The sequence below is a fragment of the Alternaria rosae genome (assembly GCF_020736505.1).
Source record: "Alternaria rosae strain MPI-PUGE-AT-0040 chromosome Unknown BKA58scaffold_1, whole genome shotgun sequence".
NCBI classification, from domain to species: domain Eukaryota; kingdom Fungi; phylum Ascomycota; class Dothideomycetes; order Pleosporales; family Pleosporaceae; genus Alternaria; species Alternaria rosae.
Genome location: NW_025763570.1, coordinates 5076648 through 5099141, shown reverse-complemented (window position 1 = coordinate 5099141; position 22494 = coordinate 5076648). Strand labels below are relative to the sequence as shown.

Here is a 22494-nt window from a genome sequence, read left to right as displayed (position 1 = left end):
CAGACTATTGAATGACATCAACGTGCCTTGGTCGCCGCGACTGTCATTTGTCGTGGCACGAGGTTCGCATGACGTTTCAGACTGCGCTTACATACATGCTTATGCTGTGCACCCGTTACCAAATCCTCACCGGTGCATGGGGTCGTGCCGTACAGGTACATGCAGATGACATAAGTGGCCTCGACGACGATCTTCCTGGATGCATGAATACCTCGACGTCTGTTGTTGGTAGGAAGTTCTCAATTTTTGGATATTCTACCTTACCGTGTGAAGTAGTCATTTATTCTATGGTTGTATCACCACATGCAACGAGCGTCTGATTTTAACATTTCTTTGTTGACTATCGCACACGAAATCGCTATTGTATCAAACAAGTCGTAAGTAGAACATATGGAGTCGCCAAAGCAAGCACATAGACAACCCCTACACTCCATTCCCAATCCGCCCAAAACCTCTACCCAGCCTTTGCCGTCCATATCGCTAACCAGTCCGCCCAACTCTAACCTAGAACACCATAGCAATTTCAACTCGTGCTCGCGCATCGCTGCGCAACGATAAGAATAACGTGCGAAAAGACACTTTTACTCTTGTTGAAAGGAGAGGACGGGCAGTCGCTGAAGATACCACCAAATAATGCAATGCGAGAGCTCGCTATTCAAAACGCCAGAGAAGAGTGTGAGTGAAGTGTGGTGAATACAACCTTGTAGCGAGACGCGTGATGCGAATTGACGATGTCTAACCGCTACCTCTTGCGCTTCTTGCTCTTGTCCAGTGCTGTGCTCATGGAGTAAGCATCTTGCATCGGCATGTGATAGTCGTGCATTGGGGGAGGCGCCATGGAGGTCGCCGATGAGACTGAGTTCTTCTTGACCGAGACCCCCATGTGGCGTCCGTAGCGACCCTTCCTGCCGTTGCCCTCGTCTTCGCTGACACATCCGTCGGCACCGATTCCGGCGTCTTTGCAGCGCTGGCATGGTCGCTGACGGTCACAACCCTTCTTGCTCTTGCGGCAGCGTTGGCAGCGTGGCTTGCTCGAGAGATCCTCCTCATCGACGCCGAGCTGATGCTGGAAGTTCAGCGATGCGTTGGAAGCCTTGCGCGACTGAGAGGGGAGGGAAGATGGTGACATTGGGGCCTTGGTGGTGCCGTTGACCTTGGATTTGCTCTTGGAAGTGGCACGGGGCTTGCCAGACTTGCTCGACACGGAGCGAGCCTTGATGATGCCAGCGTGTACGCGGTGGTTGTGCTCATCGGCAATCATCTCATCACTAGCTCCCTTGAAAGAGCCATCTCGGTCGTCCTCATAGTCCTCACCACTGCTCTCGGCTTCGTCGTAGACACGCGTGTGGTCGTTCATTGCACGAGCCATGTTGTACGGGAGGGGAGGAAGCTCACTTTCGTCGTCGCTACCATCAGCGCTCTCGTCACTTGAGGATGCCGCGGCTTTTCCGCTAAAGGCATCATCGAGCGTTGAGGTAGACGTGCGACCGTGGCCGGAGAAGTTGGACGCATCACCCAAGCGCATGAGCTGGCGAGCGACATCCTCATCAGAGATGACGCTGATACTCGCAAGAGTGGTGTCAGGGGTAGGAAGGACTCCACCGCTTCCAGAGTAGCGGTAGTGGGAGTGCTGAGCAGAGCCACGCGCACGAGACTTGTATCCCTGAGCCTGGCTACTAGCTGCAGAGTATGGTGTGACTAGTCCTTGAAGATATGAACTGTCGCCCGGACCGTAGCTCTGCGGGGAGGGCAGCGGATGCGAGTATGAGAATGTCTGCTGGTTGGCAGAGTATGGCGAGCCCGCAGTGTTTCCGCTGATGCGTCGCTGGGGGGATACGGACGACTGTGAAGCATTCATGGGGACTTGAGGCGGTACGAACAGAGGCAGCTCCTATGGAAGGAACGAGTGTCAGACTAATGCACGATACATGCCCACTGTAGGTACTTACCGAGCTGTCGAATTTGGCACGCTTTCGGCGGCCACCTTCGACAATGTTGTCAACGCTAATCTCAGCGCTCGCCAATGGCTCTTTCCTTGAGCGTCGCGAGCTGCTGACAGAGCCATGCTCGTCGTCGCTGTCGCTGTAGCCGTCGCCATTGGCGTCAGCGAAGCTTCCGTGCGAGCTGTTTCCGCGACTCTTTATAGACGGGCGCATGCGCTTGTTGATGGACGCGCTCCTCCGACCACGATGTGGGGAGTGGCTCTGGCGCGCATGACGGGACCCCGCTCTCGAGCCTTGGTGATGCTGGATCGGCGGTAGCATCTGGAAGGCTTCGTCGAGGTGGGGTCGAGCGCGACGGGGCGAGATGGTCTGCTGGCGCGGATCAGGAGAGTAGTCCTCTGCATCCAGAGTCTCTGGAGAGACTCGGACGTAGACGGTCATGCCATGTTCAAAGTTCTCGAAGCGCGCAATCAGCGTGTTGCCGTGGCGGTCCTCGAATATGACGCCTCGACGCTCATACAGACCGTAGAAGTTCTTGACCGTTGTGATGATGGAGTCCGTGGTGTCGTGAGGGTATATGTCGACTCGCATGGGTAGTCGGGCCTTGTGTGCTGGCGACTGAGGGAGCAGCAGCTCGAAGCTGACGTGCTTCTTGGGCGTCTGCTTGGAGGGCGACAGGGAGTCGTGCGCCGAGCCAGTTTCGGTGCTCGGGTACACGTCCATGATGCCAGAGTCTTCTCTCTGAGGCAGCATGTCGTAGCCAGACTCCATCTGCATGGCGTCGTGGTGTCGGCCCGCTAGGAGCTCTTCCACCTCAGGGCAGCGTTGTGCGCCCGCAGCCCGAGGTTCCGCAAGCATGTTGGAAACTTGCATGCCAATGTCTCTGGGGTTGAGTTTGTATTCCAAAGCCTCTAAAACGAGCTTGTGTATGTGTGTGTGGTTGGGCGGCGCACCGATCCTGCCGGTGTCGCAAGGGCTTGGGACGGATGGCGGTCGGAGAAGGATAAACGGGCGTCGGGTCTGGGAGGCGACATGTTAGCAGATGGTCGCTGATGAGGTTTGGTGGCCTGCTGAGTGCTTCTTGCGTTGTTCTGCGAAGCCTGTGTCGGGCTGGAGGCGGTTGGGGGCTCGTCACCGCTGGCCAGTTGCGGACTACAGGGAGAAGGTGACGACAGCGCGGAACACCCAGGGGGCGGCGTCGCAGTCACCTGTCGAGCCCAAGCCGGTCGCAAAGGCCTATGGAGAAATGTACTTACCAACAGATATGTCTAGAGCGCTGGATGGGCAGTGGATGCTTCGATCCGATTCCGTGAGTGTACCGCCGCTGGCTGCGCACGTCAGGTTAGCGACCGGAATGCGCAGGGTAGGATTGACTCTATCTGAGCGCCAGAGTGCAATCTCAGATGAGCCGTAGGCTTGATGGAAAGGGTTGAGGCTTACAGAGAGGAGGTGGTGTGGGACGGAGGAGAATGGTGTGGAGGGTGGGTTGCAGATGGGAGATGTTCGCAAGCGAACAGAGACACCGACTAAGGACCAAGGACCACTCCAGGTCACGACGTACTTTCCGAATGCGCCTCAAACTAAATGGCGGTCGCCTTTACACACACGTCCAGAATCTGCGATGCAAATTTATATTGTCAAAACGGTTTGAACAGTACAGCGCATCCTCCCCGCTGCATATATGCGATTGCGCCTCCATTGGTAACTAGTATATACACTACTACACAGAACAGCCCACCTCAGTCCCTCAGTCACGCAAAAGGGCTAAGACTGCATGGCAGTTGGAGAAGCCCCCAGCTTTCGTCCCATCTGGTGTGCCTGTCTTTGAGGTCGAAACATGGGACAACTCGGCGGCAGCTATGCGCCCAATGATAGACGGGGACTAGAATGCATGCCACAGGACAACTCAATCGCTTGTTGACTATACCTGCGCAAGAGAGCCGATCTCAACAAGGTCAAACATGGCCAATGGGCGGATACGCGGCGTGCTGGTCGAGATGCGTACGTTCCATGTGAATATGGACAGGACGAGCTTTAGCACCCTGATACCCCGATGCGCCATCGCGAGCACATAAGAGTACTCGAATACTACACTCCGGGTCGCCTTCACACAGAATTCTAGTCAGAGTGCTAAGGAAGCTTCCGGTCCCGAAAGTGGGTGAAGCGCTGTGGATTCGTTGGCAACTGGTGCCGGGCGTCTATTGGAGAGATCTCCGTGTGACACTCAATGCCACACGCCTGCTTCCGTAGTTCCCCTTTGCAGACAACCGTCCCTGAATGAGTCGCCACAGGATTCCCTAGAGGCTCGTGCTACTTATGAATTACGCGACCAAGGAATTATGTCTACATGTGCTCCCGCAATCGTCTGATGATCTCGGACCCACACTTTCATGACGATGGTAGCGCAAGGCCCAGGAATCGAGCCGCGGATAGTCTACACACCCGCTGTGGTGTGGAAGCCATGCTTTGACCGGATTATCGCCGTTTGTTATCTTGCTTCTCAGATTCCGACCCTGCATGTGCGCGAGCGGATCATGGCGAGGGTACATATGTAGCGCGGCATGCGACTTCCCAAATCCGTGGCGTGAAGCTCGGACAACCACTCTAAGTGATGAGGGGTCGATTAAGAAGTCTGAACAGCATGTCTCCCGCACTTTGCGCAAACACGTTTCAGAAGGGATCCCGGTCGCGGACCATTTCGAAAGACGTTGTGCGCATTTTTGGCTCCATGCGATCTCGCTACGGATGGGATCGGTCCACACAGTTAGTCGGTGAGGCTCTCGGCCTATACAGCCCGCGGGGACAAAGCAAAGGAAAGACGCGATAACGTCGCCGGTTTCAGGGCTTCCAACGTTCCCCAGACGCATTACCTTCCTCCAGACTGCCTGGGACAACGCCGGCGCAACAAAGGCAAGCGCAGGCTGCCGTTTGATATCTGGTGGCAGTGCGCTGATCGACAGGCTGTGGCCGCCCGACGGCGGTTAGTTCCAGACCACCCTTGTGATCGCGACCACATTTGAGGCCATCCAGAGCAGCTGGAGTATGACGATATGTGTTGTTATGGCAATAGAGCGCATAAACAAGATGTTTGCAACAAGGCCGCAAGAAAGTGACCGCCACGTGACTTCGCGTGCTTTGGCTGAGTCATCCCACCTTTAGCGCGTCTTGCTTGAGATCTTTGCGGGGTACGTGTATATCGAGTTGAGGATGTGGGAAGAGGCTGAAAACGCGAAAGTACGCTCTAGATAGCACTCAGGTACTTTGCGAAAGTTTATGGGCCGGGAGATTCGCAGTGTGTGGAAGCGCAAGTAAAAGACGTCTTTTATGATGATTCTGGATGGCGCGTTCGCCTCGGCTATGACGTGCCTGTCAGCTCCGGAAGCATCCTTGGGAAGGCGCGGACCGTGCATCGTCGCTAGGACCGCTCGGGATAGTGGCCAGTATCCCTGTCCCAAGGCCAGTAAATAAACATTGCCCATCCAAACGCGCATAGCTCCAAGCTCCCATATAAGTTTACAAGCTCTTGTTGTCGTCAACACCACTCCTCGTGCCATTCGACAACGTCGACCCGTCTATCTCATCGTCGCCAACTTAGATGGAGAGTTTCTTTATATCGGCCACTGTTTTGTAGCGCTCCAACTCCGCTGCCCCTATCGTCCACTTCGCAACCGTCGCTGTCAACACAACATACATTCCGAGACTATTGTCTTTAATCGACAGACCAGAACACAATGGACGCAAAGGTAAGACTGCTCTCTTGTCTACTCTCACTATGGCGGCATGGCGGTGCGTGGACGCGTTGCTCAGCTGGCTACTTCATCTTCCGGTCTTTCCATAATCACCCAGACTGTCTTCCTTTCACAGCCGCTGACAGAATTTTCCACAGCCTCAACGTCCTGCGCGGGCTCTCCGTGTACGCGACGAGAACGCGCTGCCCCAATTACCTGCCGGCAAGACTCTGCATTCGCGCAATAAGTCAACACCAGCACTGTCCACACTGATGCAGGTCGGCGGTATCAAGGCGGCCGCAGCCAAGCGGACCGTGTTTGGAGACGTCAGCAACACACGGCAACCCATAGCAAAGGACGACGTGCAGGTCAATGGGAAGAAGAAGGGTCTTGAGGTGCTTAAGGACAACTCTGCCGTCACGGTCAAGGAGATCATCACAAAGCCTGGCGCGTTGGCACGACCCGCGCAACGCCCTCTGGCAAACGTCACAGCAAAGGCGAACGCGTCAATAGAGGCAAGCGATGTCGCGTCTACTGTGGCCAAGCCTATCACCGTCAACGCCAGCCAGCCGACTGCCGAAGTCCGCAAGGTCATAACCAAGAAATCTTCCACAGCCGTCTTCAAGGAGCCACAATCAGAACCCCTTAGCGACACAGCAACTCTCGTAGATGTACCTGCTCGCCAACTTCTCCCTACCCAGCCATCTTCATTTCCCAACGTGGACCGTGCCTCAGCACAGTCCCAACAACCAGCGACCATCCCTGAAGAGGAAGAGAAAGCCGAGTCAAAGAATGGGGCGGACGACAGGTACGAATACCTAGATGCTCTCGAGGAGCAGGCGCGCGTCCTAGAGCAGGAGCGCAACGAGGAACTCGCCAAGGTCAACGACCTGAACGGTCTCGACCAAGAAGAGTACTGGGACGAGGAGGAAGACGAGGAGTACTACGATGCCGACGGCTACACTACTGCCCGGTCTCTGCGATCGCGCGGCGACAACACAACTGGCGGTGTCACCCTTGTGCTTGCGCCTAGGGTCACTGCAAAGACACAACGCGAGCTTGAGGCTGCCCGGATATTCGTCGAAGCGAACCGGAGCGCCGAAGACGTGGAAGATGAGCAATGGGATACCTCCATGGTTGCTGAATACGGCGACGAGATCTTCGAGTACATGCATGCCCTTGAAGAGCGCATGAAGCCCAACGCTTCTTACATGGACCACCAGGCCGAGATCCAATGGTCGATGCGATCCGTCTTGATGGACTGGCTCGTTCAGGTCCACAACCGCTTCACCCTTCTTCCCGAGACTCTTTTCCTCGCCGTCAACTACGTCGACCGTTTCCTCTCTTGCAAGGTTGTTTCACTTGGCAAACTCCAGCTGGTCGGCGCCACCGCGCTCTTCGTCGCTGCAAAGTACGAGGAGATCAACTGCCCTTCCGTGCAAGAGATCGTATACATGGTCGACGGTGCCTACACTGCCGATGAGGTTCTGAAGGCTGAGCGCTTCATGCTCAGCATGCTTCAGTTCGAGCTGGGTTGGCCCGGCCCAATGAGCTTCCTTCGTCGTATCAGCAAAGCAGACGACTACGATCTGGAGACTCGCACCCTGTCCAAGTACTTCTTGGAGATTACTGTTATGGATGAGCGTTTCGTGGGTTGCGCTCCTAGCTTCCTGTCGGCCGGTGCTCACTGCCTTGCCCGCTTCATGCTGAAGAAGGGTGACTGGGTAAGCTTATATCCATGCACTTTATCAGAACATGCTAACATCGACTAGTCGCAAGCACACGTACATTACTCTGGGTACACACTGACCCAACTGCGACACCTCATCTCCGTCATCCTTGAGTGCTGCGACAACCCACAAAAGCATCACGCGGCTGTGTACGAGAAGTACACCGACAAGCGCTATAAGCGTGCTTCTATATTCGTCGAGGCAGAGGTCTCAAAGGGCTTCTCGCTGCCTTTCGTGTCTAGGGACAGCCTTGCTAGCCAGACTTGGAGGCGAAAGTGAATACACTTGTCTCCACATGGCTCTGGCTTGACTGTATTCTAACGTGGCTTAGGGCTCGTGTGATCGCGCATCTCTCCGAGAGCATCCACCAGCACCCGCCCGTCAAGAGCCAGGCAATACAAGTCAACCGGTCAGCTACAACTCAACATCAGCACCAACATGGTCACCATCGAAAACTTCTCCATTCTTGCTTATTGTTCACGGATACCCGGCGCTTTGGCGGCTTCTTGGAACAGGGTCAACACCAGCAATCTTCCCAGTCTACATTAGTCCAACCTTCGTTCGGACACCCGGTGCATGGAGTTTATGGTTATCCGGCCTGAGTCTTTTCGTTCCCTCCGTCACTGGTTCTTACTCTCTCGTCACCGTCACTCATACCCTGGCAGCTGGCAAACTTCCCTTCGACTGTATTTACTTGCTTTGGAAAGCGCTTCCGGACCGTATCACGACGAAACGAGGTCATGAACACCCACTCCCATTAGTTTAATTCTCCAACTCCCGCGGTATTCGCCTTCTGGTGGCCGTCTTTCCTCCCTTTCTCTTCTTTTGTCACTCCTCTTGGGTCGGGTTTCAGCGATCGGCGATTCTTCGACGCACAGGAGTTACATGGACACCGCACTATGTGCGTATGGGGTTTCTCTAACTGCGTTACGCGTGGCACAATGAAGTTCTTAGTTTGGACTTTTCAGTAGAGTCAAGAAAAGCGCTTAATACTTGCATCTTCAACAATGTTGACCTTGAGTGATCAGTGCGAATACCGTACAGTGAGCGGACTCGGTTGTGCATGTGATTCCGACATATGCTTGAGAATTCGTATGGGGTTCCATTGTACTTGATGATATTCGTTTGGTGGGCATCATCTCATGATCGTTGAGAGAGGTTCAGATGACACGTCCAAGCCTGCGCTGAACGCCCGATACATCCACGTACACATCTTGCTTTCCTCCATCCCAAGTCCGCCCCAGCGAATGCGCCCCACCGCTCAAGCATTCGGGTATCTCAAACGTGACTGCGCCTTTTTCGTCCCGTCGTTGTCCTTTTCACCTCAGCAAGCCAATTGCGCCCTTGCTATGTCGAATTCCGATTCGTGCGAGAAACCGTTAAACGCTGATCATTGCGATGCCTCTGCCGCCGGTGCGATCAATACTACTGAGTCACCTGGCATGCTGTCAGCTTCGCGTCATCTTGCAAGTCCTGTACATCTCTCACCTCTGACGAAGAGCATCTCGCTCTGCTTCTTGACTGTCCGTACGCGAGGCTCCTGGTCCTCGTCTTCCTCCTCCGCAATGTATATGGTCTCTTCGACGTCTCCAAGAACGAGGTTGCAATGCGAGTCGTATGCCTAGAAATGCTCTCAGCTATGCACGCACATATATACAAGCTGCAGCTTCGCGACTCACGTGTAGTCTGCCCTTGAGTTCGCGGTCGCCGCGCAATTTAACAATGACGACCTCGTCAATGCAAAGGCGCACAAGGTCGAGGGGCTCGTTGGTCTCTTCTTTCTCGTCCATGGCGGGCAATATGTCTGTCGTGGATGCGATTCGTCGTGTGTGAGCTACAGGGCGCCTCCGCGGTGAACTTTGGCAAGAGCGATCGTCTTGGCGGAAGCGGGGACTAGCGTGCACGCGAATCTAGTGGTGGGCTGGTAGGCATTGCGTCAGGGCCCAGCCCCAATCCAACATTTCTAGGTACATTCACTCTCAACATCCCAGTTTCCACCGCCGCCCTACTCTCGATCATTTTCTGCTTGCTTCGACTTTACTTGCCAACCAGCATACGCAGCCCGGACACACAAGCAATAGCACGAGTCATGGCTGAGATCCAGGTTCCCGCCCAGAAGGACGAACATCCGCTTCTAGCCTCACGTCCGCCGGTTACCGATCCCATCACCTATCTTACTATTATTGAATACAACTTGTCCGAGGAGACCTTGCCCATTCTACACGAGGTTCTTCAAGATGCAGAGCTTACTGCGACTATCGGCTGGGATCTGATACACCTGCTTCTTCCGCTGCTCCCACTGTCGGAAGATTGTTTGCAAGACATCGCCGCGAAGGGCAACCCCAGAGAGTGTGTTTTGAAAGTGACCGAGGCGCTGCGGCTACTGGAATTCGAAGAACCAAACGATCACACCGACGAAGAAGATAACGATGCAAACGCAAGCGGAAGCAAGAAAGCGGCAGAAGTCGGAATGGGCGAATCGAGCACAAGTCCTGCGTTCCAACCAGCCGTAGTCCCGCCGCTTCCGGTACTAAAGTTTGAGGTACTCTTGACTATACTTGCAACACTACATCGACGGGTCAAGACGAAGTATCCAAGCCGATTCCTGTCTACCAGTCTGCAGGCTGCACTGCTCGCATACAACAGGGCCAACACGCACATTGAAGACCTCACACTATCTGCTGTCAAGTTCGTCAAGACGCTTTCCGGCACTAAGAGGCCGCATTTGCCATCAAGACGAAGCAGCGGAAATCTGCTGCGTGTAAACACCAATCAGTCGGAGCCGGATCCAGAGGCACAGAGCGACGCGCCGAGCAGTGAGGAGAATGATCTCGTCAACCGCCTACTTCAGTCATTCCTCACGCATATCCTCGAGGATTACGTCTTGTCACTGACATCAGACGACGATGTCCCAGGTCTCGCGTGGGCCAGCAGACTGATGGAGCGGTACGAGCCCCAGCGGATACCGAACAAGCCCAACTACAAGAAATACGCGGATAGGTTCGCGGAAGAGGAGGACCTCACCTCCAGAGTTGCAATTCTTGGACAGATTGTTGCCTTGACTCAAGATCTTGGTTTGAAGTACAACGAGTTGCTACGGACCGTGATGGACACGGAAGATGAGAAGCGAGGTATCCCAGGAACAGAAGATGAGCCACCAGCCACGGCTGCCGATATCCCGCTCTCACGAACAGGCGCTCTTCTACTAATTGCCGCGCAAAACGTTAAGCAGGAACTGTATGCTTCAGCGAAGCAGGACGAGTCGTCGTCAATCGCCATATTTCCCGGACATGCCACTATACTCAGCAACTTCATCGGAACTCTTGGGCAACAGACCGTCGGCATGGAGCCCGAAGCACTGCTCGACACAGTCCTCACATTCGGCCTCATAGCACTCGAAAAGAACAACATCGGCGAGCCCAAAGACGACGAGTCATTCGCCCAATACCTCCAAACAATCTCGCTCATCTCCGCAAACTCGCCGTCCCCAAGCTTACGCGGGCATGCGCATTACCTTACCACAACAGTCCTGCGCTCACATCCCCACGATCTCGTCCGTCTAACCTTCATCCGCGACACACTAGAACACTGCCCCTACGAGAACCTCAAAGCAAGCGCGGTATCCTGGCTCAAAGGCGAGACCCTCGAAGCCAACGCTCCGCGCCCCCAATCAGCAGACGATGACCACGAAGAGACGAACATTTTTGCCACGCCAGTTGCGCTGTCCACCGTCGCGCCCTTCTTATGGCCTGATCTCACCAAGCAATATGCCACCGACGCTATCCTAGAAGAGTCATGGATGCAATTCCGTCAAGAACTTAGTTTCTACGTTGCAGCGCTCAACTTTTACTATCTGTTACTCCAGGCTAAGCATCTACACGAGACGCTTGGTGTCAAGGAGCTGAACAGCAATCATAGCATTCAGTCGCAGTATCTAGACGTGCTGAAACAGACAGCGGCGCGATTCCAGAAGGAGCTGTCATCTGGTGGTGGCGCACTCGTCGTTGAAGGTGAAGAGGCGCTGGAACAGGCTAAGGCTGATGTCGGGTTACTGGAGAAAGTCATCGAGTGGGTTGAGGGCGGGCTGAAGAAACTTTAGATAGGCGACCATGTGTGTCATGAATGATGTGCGTCAAGAGATGTATTTACGTGCAACACAACCACATTTGCGAAGAAGACCTCAATATTCACAATGACATTGTATAGCTCGCTCAAGATTTTAGAACATGCCACCGTTCATCCCTCCAAACCCTGCACCACCACCATACGATCCTCCTTGGGGTACCCACCCCCCAAAATTATCCGCCGTCATATCATTCCACAGATACAAATCTCCGTTTTGAAACGCCGCGGAGAAGTCGCCCATATCCGTGGTAAACGCCGTTTGATCGCTGATCGGCTGCGGATCAATGGCCATGTCATTCGCGTTCCATGGTGTGGGTGTGGGATACGCGTTACCCAGCGCGAATGACGATGTGGGGAGAGAAGGAGGTGGGGGTTGGTGTCGTTGCCGCTGTTGTTGGGCCGCAACTTGGCTCGGATCGATAGCAGACGCAGATGCAGACGCAGACGTATTCGCGACCTGCAAGTCCCGATCCGCAAACGCGGGAGTCTGATTCCCAGTTGCTGCTCTCACCTCATCCCCACTCCCCATCTTCTTCCTCCTCTTAAGATGCCTCCCCTCCTTCCTCCAAACCTGATATTCATCCCACCAACTCTTCAACTTCTCGTGCAGCAAGAAATTCCAATGACTCGGCACCCTGACTCTACATTCCTGCGGCCCACCAGCCTCATTCGTTTTGTCGAGCACAGTGTCGAGGTAGTAGCTTACTTTGAGGCTCTGGCTTTCGAGCAGCTCGCCCATTTCGGCGTCGGTGCCTACGGCATATTCGGCTTTCATGAGGGTGACGAGGGAGTAGACGGCGCGGACGTAGAGGGCGTTGGGCGATTTGCGGAGCTTGTCGACGGGGACGGCGATGAAGAAGTCGAGGATCGTGTGGGCGGCGGAGATGCATTTTGTGGTTGCGTTGATTTGAAGGGCGGAGCGTGAAAGGAGGGATTCGGGTTGGACGCAGTCGTCGTCTAGAGCGGGGAGGGTGATGTGGCGATTGCGGAATTCGATGACTGGGAGGTGTTAGCTGGGTCGGATGCGTTTTGATACATGAATACGTACCGTCGTAGCGACCCCCGTCCATACCGAACTCCCACATCGATAACATGTCGGAGTAGTACTCTATCTGCAGATTCAGCGTCATAACATCATCCGGAATCCCTTTCCTCCAGTCTTGCATCCGACGATCGAAGATTCGCAGTATTATCTGCATACGCAGCTCCGAGAGACTGAAGCTCGTACTTGCGTCGTCAAAGCCAAAGGCTGTGTTCGCCTCGTCGGCTATTCTCTGAAGCTTCAACCACGCCACTATCCTCTTGTCATCTAAGAGCTTTGACTTCTCTAGTATGTTGAAGCACTCTTCCATCCAACTGTTGAACAGCAGTATGTTAGGTCGTTTGAGTCGCATCGAGAAGCCTGCGCTGATGATGTAGAGGAGTAGGATAGTGCGGCAGTGCTCGAGGAGCTCCTCTGGCGAAGAAATCTTCTGGAGCGATCGAATCGCACGTTTTGGGAGTTGCTCGTGCGTTCTGGGTTTGGATGTCAAGCCCAACTCCAGAGCCATCGACGCGGCCATGTTGACCCACTGATAGATTTGCAGCTGACCCGGCGTTTTTGATGGTGAATAGTATGTAACTGTGACGATGAGCGCCTGAATAGCTTGAACTGATTTTTCGCCTTTAATGAAGGCGGAACGTGCATAGAGAAGGACGGTTTCTTCATGAAGTCGATCAGACAGAGCAGATCCTTTTGAGTGCGCAGCCGCAGCCATGATCGCATGGAAGAGCGCAGGCTTGTTTGCTCGAAGGTCGAAAACATCCCACTGTTTGGGGATTGTGATGCCTGGACATGCAGCGACGAGCTCGGTGCGCCATATGCTCAAGAGTTCGACTGCTAGATCTTCTGAAATGACACCACGATCTATAATGTCGTTATCAGAAGACCCCAGGAAGTCTGTAGGTGCGCCAGTAGTGGTAGAATCGACTGTGGACACTTTGCTGATGGGTGCTGTGACCATCGATGACGCTGTTGTGACACTTGGGCGACTTGATGCGCTAGGAGGTGTCTCCTTCCTTCTCGCATGTCCTTGATCGTCCGAGTCCTCATCGCCGGATTCCTGTTCGCTAACATCATTCGATGATCTGGCGTTGGTCTTAAGAAGACTACGCATCTGCTGTATCTCTTTCTCCAACTCCGTGACTCGTACGTCTGTCCTCTTTCTCTGTCTTCTCTTGGCTGGCGGCGCGAAAACACATGTTCGGTTCGCCTTGGCGCAACGCTGGCACTGCGTCGAGCTTGTGTCTGGGTTCATAAGGCATCGGACTTTGGAAATGCGGCATGCTTCACAAGCGCGGTTTAGTGGCTGGTCTTGAGACTTCCTGGGCTGTTCCGCGTCTGGGCTATTGACGAGTTGATTGTTCATGGTCCAGAGCGTCTGCGACTTGGTCTCATCTCCAAGGCCCGACATTCTGGTTGACGTCGGCAAAGTTGCCGCTTGTAGTAGGATGATATGTTTGAATGACTGTCGTCTTGAGATGCGCACGCATAACTTCTTTGGTCCAAATTCGACGTTGCTAACTGCGCAATTCCATGTTTGTAATCAATAGAAGATCGACTAGCACATGTGATAGCCGGTAGATCTTTCGAGGGTCCTGGGAGACACGCGGTGGAGAATGGCAGTCGCGGAACCTGTGCGACAACTTCGAATACTCGGTCCGCTGGAGTCAGTAAGGTTGATGTATGACGAACGTGGATGCCTGGGAAGCCGTTGATCAAAGGTGCCCGGCGACAGGGTCTGACACGCATCAATACTAATTAGGCACACATGTGGGCCTAGCGACTATCCTGTGGCTAAACATTGAACCCGCAATGCGCGACACACGATCTCCGCTCTGGCGTCTCGGAGCGATCCCTAGAAACCAATTTACTGCCCGTAACTTTCGTCTGCTGCATGAGAAGACACGCGTTCCGCGGCTGGCTGCCGCGCGAGAGCTTCCAGGCACTCAAGGCATTTGCGACCTGCGATATGAGCTGGAAGTACCTGGGAACACACCGCATACGCGTTCAGGCACCCAATACTTGTCGCATGGATCGGAATATTAGTTAAATCAAACAGCGACATGTGACGACATTGATGAGCATCTGGGCAGTAAGCATACGACGGAAGTATAGCCAACGACCGTTAAATCCGTCAACACGTCAACGGAGCGTTATCTTAAAGACAAAAGAGACCAGACCATTACAACCGGAGTTGAGAGTTCTGTCAAATCCGCGCTGACGTACGCTATAGAGAGTGTCACGCCCCGCGTCACTGGTTAAGGCGCCCAATGCTTTATCCGACGGCAAACCTTCGTCGGCGTAGGGCGCGACTAGCGCATTGGATGTGGAGGAATTCAGATCACAAAATCTACTTTTGAGCTCTCATCACGTTTTGAACAGATACAGTTATTCAGATGATTCATTCAACATAATATTCGCTACAAACATGGCCTTTCTATGCACCGACTTCGACAAGGCGAAGACACCACGCAAGCGCACGCCACCAATACCCGTCTAGCAAAGCCAGAACCAGAACTTCTCAAGAGCGTTACGCGGGATCTGCTCAGGCCAAACCTCCGCATCAAGCGCCGCCTTGCCGCTCCAGATATCCGCCTCAGCTGGGTTGACCATCTTGGTTCGCTTGAAGATCTTCCAGAAGGCATAGAGGAGACCGAAGATGGCAACGCCGATGTACGCAGTGAAGAAGCTGGTCAGCTCATCGGGTCCCCAAGGAGTGGTGGTGAAGACCTTGAAACCGTTGAAGAGAATGATGAGGGCGAAGTACGCAAAGCACGTCCAGGCAACGTAGGGCTGCCATTTGCTCTTGAAGATCATAGTGCTACGGTCGACGTTCTGCGCAATACATGCCGCACGGAACCGGGTGTATGTGTAGGTGATGGTGCACCAAGTGAAAAGCGACGCGATGGTGGTCAGGTTCTGGAACCATCCGAAGACCTTGTTGGCACCAGCGCTGACACTCATGTATGTGAGCAGTGAGATGGAGGCTGTGACTGCAACAGCGTAGACGGGGACACCTTTCTTGTTGCACTTGAGGAGGAACTGGGGAGCCTGGCCGTTTTGTGCGATACTGAAGAGATAGCGCGATCCGGTGTAGAGGAAAGCATTACCGGATGAGGTTGCGGAAGTCAAGATGACAGCGTTGACGATATGAGGGAGGACGGGAATGCCTGCGTTCTTCATGGCGATGACCCAGGGCGATGACTGCGCACCTTTGGCGTTCTCGTCGGTAAGTTGAGGGTCGTTTGAGCTGATAGTGGTACCAATGATGAACGAGCCAAGAACGTAGAAGAAAAGGATACGCCAGAAGACACGGCGAACAGCCTTGGGGACTAGAGACGTACGAGGTTAGTGATTGTTATATGCAGGGTCGCGACAAGACGTTGCTTACTGTTCCTGCGAGGGTCGGCGGCTTCACCAGCAGCGACTGCAACCATCTCAACACCACCGTACGAGAACGCTGCGTTGACAAGCGTAGACCAAAGACCCGTGAAGCGACCTGTATTCCCAGTGCCCACGTATTCCTTCATGGCGCCTTCCTTCCAATAGCGGAACCCTCGTCTGTCATGGTCAGGACCTCCACCGAGCATAATGACCAGACCGGCAAGGAGCAGTCCGATGATTGTTATGATCTTTATGGATGCGAAGATGAACTCGGCTTCTCCGTAAATCGAGACGGCGAAGATGTTCAGAAAGACGATGATGACGATGATGATGGAGATCCATATCGCAGGATTGTACCTAATTGGAGTCAGGAAGTGTCGAACTCGATCTGTCTGTTATACTTACTTCTCTTCCTGATCCCAGAAGTTGATCAAAAGAGCGGCAGCAGAGATCTCGGCGCAAAGAGTGATAGAGCTGTTGTACCAGTTGTTCCAGCCGACGGCAAAACCAAGAGCGGGGTCTGCATAGCGAGCAGCGTACTGCGGGATAGCACCGGGAAGCGGGAGCCATGTCGCCATCTCTCCGAGACACTGCATCATGCCGAAGACGGCGATACCCGTGATGGTATAACCAAGGAGGACAGAGACGGGACCGGCATTGGCGAAAGCACTGGCGATACCGAGGAAGAGACCAGTACCGATGGTACCTCCAAGTGCGATGAACTGGATATGGCGCGACTTGAGACCTCTCTGGACGTAGCCATAGTCCTCGGCTTTCTGAGCGGAACCGTAGACACCAGCAGCCTCATTGAGGGCGTGGCCCTTGATGTCGGTGACATCGCCAACAGCATGGTCAGAAGGGCTCTCGCCAGCGACAGCATACTGCTGCTTCTCGTAATCGTTGACCGACATATCGGGCGACAGGGAGATAAGAACACCAAGAGGTGTACTCAGCAAAGAGGAAGACTGAACCTGAGTCTACCAGGGATAACGAACCCAGGAGAGCACAAGAAGGGTAGAGGCGCGAGAGATGATAGCCTTGCAAGTCGGGTGAATGGGGGTACGAGAACAGGCTTTATACCTGCGCGTCTACGACGACCTCTTCTCGACATTGCAGCAATACCCTCGTCCCAGCACCCGGGAACCGCACACAAAAACAGAGCATGGGCTGGACCCCCAGCGGCGACTGTCATTCTGCAGACTAGTCGCGGCGCAGCTCCGTTGTGGTCTGGAAATCTTACTGGTCAATGGTGTGGTTGGGAGCAAATGATACGATCAAGATACTGACGGTGTCGCCGTCCGAATGGGCTATGCCGCCTTGAATCGCCTTAACCTCGCCCGGGGGCTGATAAGGATGGGATCGCTGTACTGGGGTAAACGTTGGGGTGACAAGCTTCGATACAAGCCTTGTCTACTCAAAGAGGGGTACAGCTTATGCACGGCATGCCTGCTTGCGAATTATCGTACAACAACCAGCCTTTTCTCAGCGCTGCTCACACGTCGCAGATACCGTTGGTACAGGGTGTCGTCAAAGCAAACCTCTTGATACACCGAGGGGTCTTCGAACAGCACGCGACCGCAGGATGGGGCGTCGGGCGTTCCAACTCGCTTAAGGTGCGATTTGGCATTGAGACAAGCCTCAATGGCGCTGAAGCAAGCAGCTATCGGGCGTCCTAGCACGCGCTAAGCATTCTCGGCAGGTGGATCCAAGCTACAACCCATCAGAACAGTTTCCACTATCGTGGGCTTACTAGGGACGATGCATCGGGTGTCGTGCGAATTGGACACCTTTCTAGAACATACTTTAGCGCGCGGGCATACCGCGGTGGTATCGCTGTCACTACGCGTTCGCGCAGTCCGTCTCGTCTCTAGTGGGATGAGAAGTGCGAGATGGCTCTGGACCACGACTTGCGCGATGCGCTTCAACGAATGGCGCGCACAAGACGTGCGTTCTGTGCAAGAACGCCCCCGCCCCTCCCGCACTGATGTGGTCACTGCACAGACAATTTGCGCAATCTACTCTGCCAGGTGTGTCGCCGGACTGCGTACAAGGGTTTGATTGGAGTCGTCAGCCTGCAGATAGATGTGGCAATCCGTATACTGGTTCCGACTGATGGCACAAGACTCTCAGTCCTCCAATGACATGGACCGATTTGGAGTTACGAAGACCGGAGTGCTCTGAGCTGACCCGAGCGTCATCCTGGACAGCCTTTTGGGCAGGTGGGTGTACTTGAGGCGTGATACTTGCACATGTGACCCATATCGAGCGTAAGACTTGTGTACTCATAAGGCTTTGTGCACTGATAAGGCTAGGGGCGGATCACAACATCCAATGGAAAGGTTTTCTAGAATGTTTCAGGCGCGTAGACGCGGTCAGCATGCGACCAGTTGAAGCCACCGGTACCTGGCTCATGCTTGCAGTCTTGGCTATATTATTTGAGAAGCCGCGGCACTCGTCACACTTCATTCAAGGAAGAACTAAACACCCTAGAGCCTACGTTAATATTAGGTCGCCTACTTTGCATGTTTTCATCTAGACCTCGGGATGTAGGCTGCAGATCTGTTTAGTTTTCTCCTTGTATGAGGTGGTCGCACTAAGAGCTGCGCGGTGGAATTTGTCGAGGGTTGAAGGTAGCTTTCTCGCTTCGGTACGGTGTATCAAAAGCGCAAGTCTGCAATTCGTTGCCCATTTGAAGGGTTCAGATGACTGTTACAAGTATCAGATCGTGATGGTACAATTCCATGATATTTATACACACAATATCAAAAGCCGTCGGCAAGGTCTCCATCCATCCCCCTGACTATATCCTTGTGTCGGGTACACAGTCGCAGACATTCCCAATGGCCCGTCCACACGCATAGCAGATGAAGGTATGTCGTTCTCGGAGTAGTTCGTTGTTTTTTTTCGATCTGTCGGATAGATGTGGCATTGTAGTCGGTAGTCTTCGAGATGCCTTTGTGTACAGCTGATATCCGCCGTCATGTCGCAGCCAGCCACCACCCAAGCGCGTTAGCCAGGTCCGATCTTGGGCATGTCGTGGTGCTCGCTCAGTCCGCTCAAGTACTTGTTGAGTTCCTCCACCTTCTCCTTATGTGTCTTGACTCCCTCCTTCTTCAACCTCTCCTCCAACCTCTTCCTTCGCATCTCGTCATACCGTCTTTCCGCTTCTGTCTTCTGCCTGCCGCCGCCCTCTCGTATCGATCGCTCTGCAGTCTCGGGTGACATAGAGCGGCCTGGTGTGCCCGAAGGTGACTTGCGCGCGTCATCGTCGGTAGGCGACCGTTTCGCGACGCCGGTGGACGTGTCTTCGGAGGGTTTTGTGGATTCGGTAGTCTTTGGCTTCTTCTTTTTCTTCTTTTTGTCCACGCCGGCGCCACCTTTGAGTTTCAGCGCACCGCCTGTGGCCGCTGTGTAGTCTGAGGAGGGCATGGTGGTGACGCGCCGGTGTATGGATGGCGGGCAGCTTTGGATGGCTGAGCGCGAGATCGATTAACGGGTCCGCACGTGATACCGTAAAAGTGGGGCAAGTGCATCGTCAACATCGACAAACTTCCTTCCACGTCAACCTAGGAAAGAAGTGAACACCATGGAGCCTACATCGACGTCAGGTCACCAGACTTGCATGTTTTCATCTTGATGTAGTCTCCAGAACTGCTTCCCTCCCTCCAAACATCTTGACACGCCATGGAAGATACCGCAGCCCAGCCCCAGCCCTTTAGTGAGGCTTCCTTGCGATTTGCGCTTGCGTATCTACGATGAACTTATACCCATCATCCCTTTGAAATCCGTTATTTCACCAAACCAGTTTACCGGTCTTCTCTACAGCTGCAAGACCATACAACATGAGATCGAAACAGAAATTTGCAAACGTATGGCTACTGCTACTGCTGAAATAGCCGATCTCGTACACGAAAGCACTGGACGAGAGATGGTGTACACACCACCTGACTGTTTCTGCGGCTGGCGCAATCTGGCCATATGCACACTTACGCATACAGATTTGTTCAATTCCGAAGGCCCATTCCTCGTATTCAGAGAATTCTGGTTCGATACTCTCACTATCCATTTGCATAACAACTTCGGTGCATTTCAAACTTCTCGCCTACATCCATACACGCTCGCGACGAAGAGCCTGGCATATCGGATGGCCAGATATGCCAAGTCGACTGGCTCGATACCAAGACTTAAAAGATGGGTACTCGTCTTCAGTGAAGCAATAGCAACTTCGTAGTGCCCAAGGATGGACGTGTGAGCCGGAGCAGGTATCGTTTCGACGGAAGCCTTCGCTGTGTATGGCAATACACCTCCAGTATACGCGGGTCAGGCGTGATCTTGTGTAAGATCCCGTCATCGACCCCACCAAACATGGATCCCACAGAAGAGGGAAGAGAGGAGATGTTTCGGGATGGAAATGGAAGAGGGGCGATGGAAATGGGATGCGGGATGGAATGAGAGTACTGTAGACATGACATTGACCGTATGAAAAGAGAACGTGCTGAAACGGCGAGCGGGCGTCGGATAGTACAGTCTGTTGATCATGCATCGTCGGAGAAAGAACGCGAGGCTCTATGGTCGGCAATGATACAAAGCAAGCATGACGAATTATATCTCAATTCAAAGAGCGAATCTTCAAAAATCGCCTCCACGTCCATGTTCCACCAAGTCGCGTCCTCGAACTCGTTGTATCTACTTCAACGCGTTTAGTGCAATTACAGTTCCGATATGCGGTAATATACGATTATACCAATCCCTCTACTGTGCCCGTCTTATCTCTTTCTACCCTATCTTGACAACTCTCCCGTATCATACCCATACCCATACCTCAAAAATCGCACGACTGCGCCAACAACTCTGCCAACTCCTCCAAAGCCGCCTGATCCTCCGCATTAAACCCACCCAGTTCCGCACAATCTATATCAATAATCGCCACAACCTAAACGCACGTCAACATTCCCGCCTTTCCATACAAAGAAAGCTGAAAACATACCTTCCCACCCTGAACAACCGGAACAACAATCTCACTCCTACTCCTCCCATCACACGCAATATGTCCCGGGAACTTTTCCACATCCTGCACCAACTGCGTCTTTGCTTCTTTCGCCGCAGTCCCGCATACACCGCGCCCGAAGTTGATAGTTTGGCATGCTACTTGGCCCTGGAAAGGGCCGAGCAGGAGTTGAGAGGAGTTTGTTGGTGAAGTGAAGTAGAAACCTGCCCAGTTGACGGAGGAGGAGGGCGAGGGGAGCGAGTGGTAGGCGTGCCAGAGGAGGGATGCTGTGTTGGAGAAGTTGCTGTTTGGTGAAAGTCACTGTTAGGAATAGAAATTTGTTGTGGGATTGGGGAGAGTGGGAGCGTACCAGACCTGTACAATGTTAGCAATCATGTCCATCCTTCTCATTCTTGAGAATTTAATATACTTACCCAATTTCTTTGCCCATCAAACAGTGACCTCGCTTGTTCAAGCACTTGTTCATAGACCTCCTTCTTACTCATTCCATCGGCAAAATCTGACGCGTCGGCGTGCACCTAACACCAGCCCTGTCAGCCACGTATTCGAGGCTCATCGTAGTCCACACTACGCGAAAACGCTTGGCTGCATACCATGGTTGTTGAGCTTTTGATATTTCTTGGAGTCGGAATTTCTTCCTGGCTGCTTATTCCAAAGTTGTTTTTGTGCACAGAACGGAAATGCAGTCGCCGAAACTTGCCGGGCAGCAGCAATAGTTAACCCACGACGAAGATTACTACTGGGTTGATAATCTACGGTGATGTCTATTTGTACTTGGGATACTGTCAAATGTGTGGGTAAGGGAAATGTCATTACATGATTGTTTACTGTTCTGGCTGCAAGAGGCTTAGGTTGACCGAAAATTGCGATCGCGTCATCGCCGTCTAATCTTATCTAGGCGTACGTGCAAGTCAACACCAAACTCCTTGTCCAATCTGTACTTTGTCGAGAACATGATAGATATCCGTTCAATGGCCTCAGTAAACAAGACATTCTACGGCTTTCGCTTCGAGAGTCTCAATTGGGAAATGCGCATCTCGGCTCTGCTATACAGTTCTCGGCCAAACCATCCCCACACCTACATACCTCCCTCCACATCGTCCAGCAAAAACTTCACCGCTATGATATATTTTATGCTCAGACATCTTTTCCCACTGATGTTCACAATGAAATTATAGTTTCAAAAACAGAAAAGCTCGTGTCGCTACTCAACAGCTACATACACGTCTTCAACCACAAGAACTCTTCATGGCAACCGGTCGGTTGGCGCAATGGTAGCGCGTGGCCCTCCTATTCCCTTGAATAATCAAAGGCCAAGGTTGCGGGTTCGAGTCCCGTGCTGATCGTACAATGGTTGTATGAGCCCACATAGTGGTTGTGAGAGGTGATACACTCAGGTCTTTTTTGGGTCGATGGTGAGATGCAACTTTTTTTTGTTGGAGGCCCATCACCTATCAGGCACCACCAACTTCACGACGGACTCACTAGACATAGCAAAGCTAACGTCTACGACACTTGGATGTATTACCTTGAT

At 53.3% G+C, this 22494-nt stretch overlaps 9 protein-coding genes and 1 non-coding gene across 10 annotated transcripts; 3 read left to right on the top strand and 7 right to left on the bottom strand.

The window, feature by feature from the left end:
• Positions 1 to 742: 742 nt before the first annotated feature.
• BKA58DRAFT_434989 (uncharacterized protein) lies at positions 743 to 4005 on the bottom strand (the record flags this gene model as incomplete). Its single annotated transcript, XM_046173303.1, has 3 exons — positions 743 to 1891; positions 1950 to 2963; positions 3871 to 4005. The coding sequence occupies 3 exons, from the start codon at positions 4003 to 4005 to the stop codon at positions 743 to 745; spliced, it is 2298 nt and encodes a 765-aa protein (XP_046032125.1).
• A 34-nt stretch (positions 4006 to 4039) lies between these two features.
• Positions 4040 to 5002, bottom strand: BKA58DRAFT_33307 (uncharacterized protein). Its single transcript, XM_046168197.1, has one exon. The coding sequence runs from the start codon at positions 4808 to 4810 to the stop codon at positions 4265 to 4267; it is 546 nt and encodes a 181-aa protein (XP_046032124.1). The 5' UTR covers positions 4811 to 5002; the 3' UTR covers positions 4040 to 4264.
• Positions 5003 to 5436: 434 nt separating this feature from the next.
• Positions 5437 to 7829, top strand: BKA58DRAFT_33289 (cyclin-like protein). Its single transcript, XM_046168192.1, has 3 exons — positions 5437 to 5686; positions 5830 to 7395; positions 7444 to 7829. The coding sequence occupies exons 1-3, from the start codon at positions 5675 to 5677 to the stop codon at positions 7678 to 7680; spliced, it is 1815 nt and encodes a 604-aa protein (XP_046032123.1). The 5' UTR covers positions 5437 to 5674; the 3' UTR covers positions 7681 to 7829.
• A 515-nt stretch (positions 7830 to 8344) lies between these two features.
• Positions 8345 to 9362, bottom strand: BKA58DRAFT_33281 (uncharacterized protein). The gene is made up of 3 exons (XM_046168190.1): positions 9081 to 9362; positions 8890 to 9022; positions 8345 to 8838 (listed from the first exon to the last, which is right to left on the bottom strand). Exons 1-3 carry the CDS (start codon positions 9189 to 9191, stop codon positions 8792 to 8794), a joined length of 291 nt encoding a protein of 96 aa, XP_046032122.1. The 5' UTR covers positions 9192 to 9362; the 3' UTR covers positions 8345 to 8791.
• Positions 9320 to 11593, top strand: BKA58DRAFT_374739 (YAP-binding/ALF4/Glomulin). Its single transcript, XM_046169360.1, has one exon. The coding sequence runs from the start codon at positions 9491 to 9493 to the stop codon at positions 11498 to 11500; it is 2010 nt and encodes a 669-aa protein (XP_046032121.1). The 5' UTR covers positions 9320 to 9490; the 3' UTR covers positions 11501 to 11593.
• On the bottom strand, positions 11594 to 14357 carry BKA58DRAFT_374738 (uncharacterized protein). Its single transcript, XM_046169359.1, has 2 exons — positions 12575 to 14357; positions 11594 to 12525 (listed from the first exon to the last, which is right to left on the bottom strand). The coding sequence occupies exons 1-2, from the start codon at positions 13977 to 13979 to the stop codon at positions 11621 to 11623; spliced, it is 2310 nt and encodes a 769-aa protein (XP_046032120.1). The 5' UTR covers positions 13980 to 14357; the 3' UTR covers positions 11594 to 11620.
• Positions 14358 to 14911: 554 nt separating this feature from the next.
• Positions 14912 to 17286, bottom strand: BKA58DRAFT_33026 (amino-acid permease inda1). The gene is made up of 3 exons (XM_046168151.1): positions 16358 to 17286; positions 15960 to 16309; positions 14912 to 15900 (listed from the first exon to the last, which is right to left on the bottom strand). Exons 1-3 carry the CDS (start codon positions 16861 to 16863, stop codon positions 15065 to 15067), a joined length of 1692 nt encoding a protein of 563 aa, XP_046032119.1. The 5' UTR covers positions 16864 to 17286; the 3' UTR covers positions 14912 to 15064.
• A 1287-nt stretch (positions 17287 to 18573) lies between these two features.
• Positions 18574 to 19602, bottom strand: BKA58DRAFT_33003 (uncharacterized protein). Its single transcript, XM_046168146.1, has 2 exons — positions 18711 to 19602; positions 18574 to 18658 (listed from the first exon to the last, which is right to left on the bottom strand). The coding sequence occupies exon 1, from the start codon at positions 19379 to 19381 to the stop codon at positions 18962 to 18964; it is 420 nt and encodes a 139-aa protein (XP_046032118.1). The 5' UTR covers positions 19382 to 19602; the 3' UTR covers positions 18574 to 18658; positions 18711 to 18961.
• A 958-nt stretch (positions 19603 to 20560) lies between these two features.
• BKA58DRAFT_374733 (GAF domain-like protein) lies at positions 20561 to 21796 on the bottom strand. The gene is given in 5 exon segments (XM_046169358.1): positions 20561 to 20885; positions 20940 to 21244; positions 21356 to 21358; positions 21373 to 21478; positions 21554 to 21796. The coding sequence occupies 5 exon segments, from the start codon at positions 21554 to 21556 to the stop codon at positions 20775 to 20777; spliced, it is 528 nt and encodes a 175-aa protein (XP_046032117.1). The 5' UTR covers positions 21557 to 21796; the 3' UTR covers positions 20561 to 20774.
• A 421-nt stretch (positions 21797 to 22217) lies between these two features.
• Positions 22218 to 22306, top strand: BKA58DRAFT_t10. The gene has a single exon. It is a non-coding gene; the product is annotated as a tRNA-Arg (tRNA).
• Positions 22307 to 22494: the final 188 nt, after the last annotated feature.

Bases quoted from the DNA above. Each gene is read 5' to 3' on its own strand.
- BKA58DRAFT_33307 (XM_046168197.1), bottom strand. From the start codon at position 4,810: ATGCGTCTGGGGAACGTTGGAAGCCCTGAAACCGGCGACGTTATCGCG.
- BKA58DRAFT_374739 (XM_046169360.1), top strand. From the start codon at position 9,491: ATGGCTGAGATCCAGGTTCCCGCCCAGAAGGACGAACATCCGCTTCTA.
- BKA58DRAFT_374733 (XM_046169358.1), bottom strand. The intron at 20,886-20,939 runs GTATGTTTTCAG...ACGTGCGTTTAG, and splicing joins CGGTTGTTCAGGGTGGGAAG to GTTGTGGCGATTATTGATAT.
- BKA58DRAFT_374738 (XM_046169359.1), bottom strand. From the start codon at position 13,979: ATGTCGGGCCTTGGAGATGAGACCAAGTCGCAGACGCTCTGGACCATG. The intron at 12,526-12,574 runs GTACGTATTCAT...AACACCTCCCAG, and splicing joins GGACGGGGGTCGCTACGACG to TCATCGAATTCCGCAATCGC.
- BKA58DRAFT_33003 (XM_046168146.1), bottom strand. From the start codon at position 19,381: ATGCCCTCCTCAGACTACACAGCGGCCACAGGCGGTGCGCTGAAACTC.
- BKA58DRAFT_33026 (XM_046168151.1), bottom strand. From the start codon at position 16,863: ATGTCGGTCAACGATTACGAGAAGCAGCAGTATGCTGTCGCTGGCGAG. The intron at 16,310-16,357 runs GTAAGTATAACA...GACTCCAATTAG, and splicing joins TTCTGGGATCAGGAAGAGAA to GTACAATCCTGCGATATGGA. The intron at 15,901-15,959 runs GTAAGCAACGTC...GTACGTCTCTAG, and splicing joins CGCCGACCCTCGCAGGAACA to TCCCCAAGGCTGTTCGCCGT.
- BKA58DRAFT_33289 (XM_046168192.1), top strand. The intron at 7,396-7,443 runs GTAAGCTTATAT...AACATCGACTAG, and splicing joins TGCTGAAGAAGGGTGACTGG to TCGCAAGCACACGTACATTA.
- BKA58DRAFT_33281 (XM_046168190.1), bottom strand. From the start codon at position 9,191: ATGGACGAGAAAGAAGAGACCAACGAGCCCCTCGACCTTGTGCGCCTT. The intron at 9,023-9,080 runs GTGAGTCGCGAA...GAGCATTTCTAG, and splicing joins AACTCAAGGGCAGACTACAC to GCATACGACTCGCATTGCAA. The intron at 8,839-8,889 runs GTGAGAGATGTA...ACAGCATGCCAG, and splicing joins CGAGATGCTCTTCGTCAGAG to GTGACTCAGTAGTATTGATC.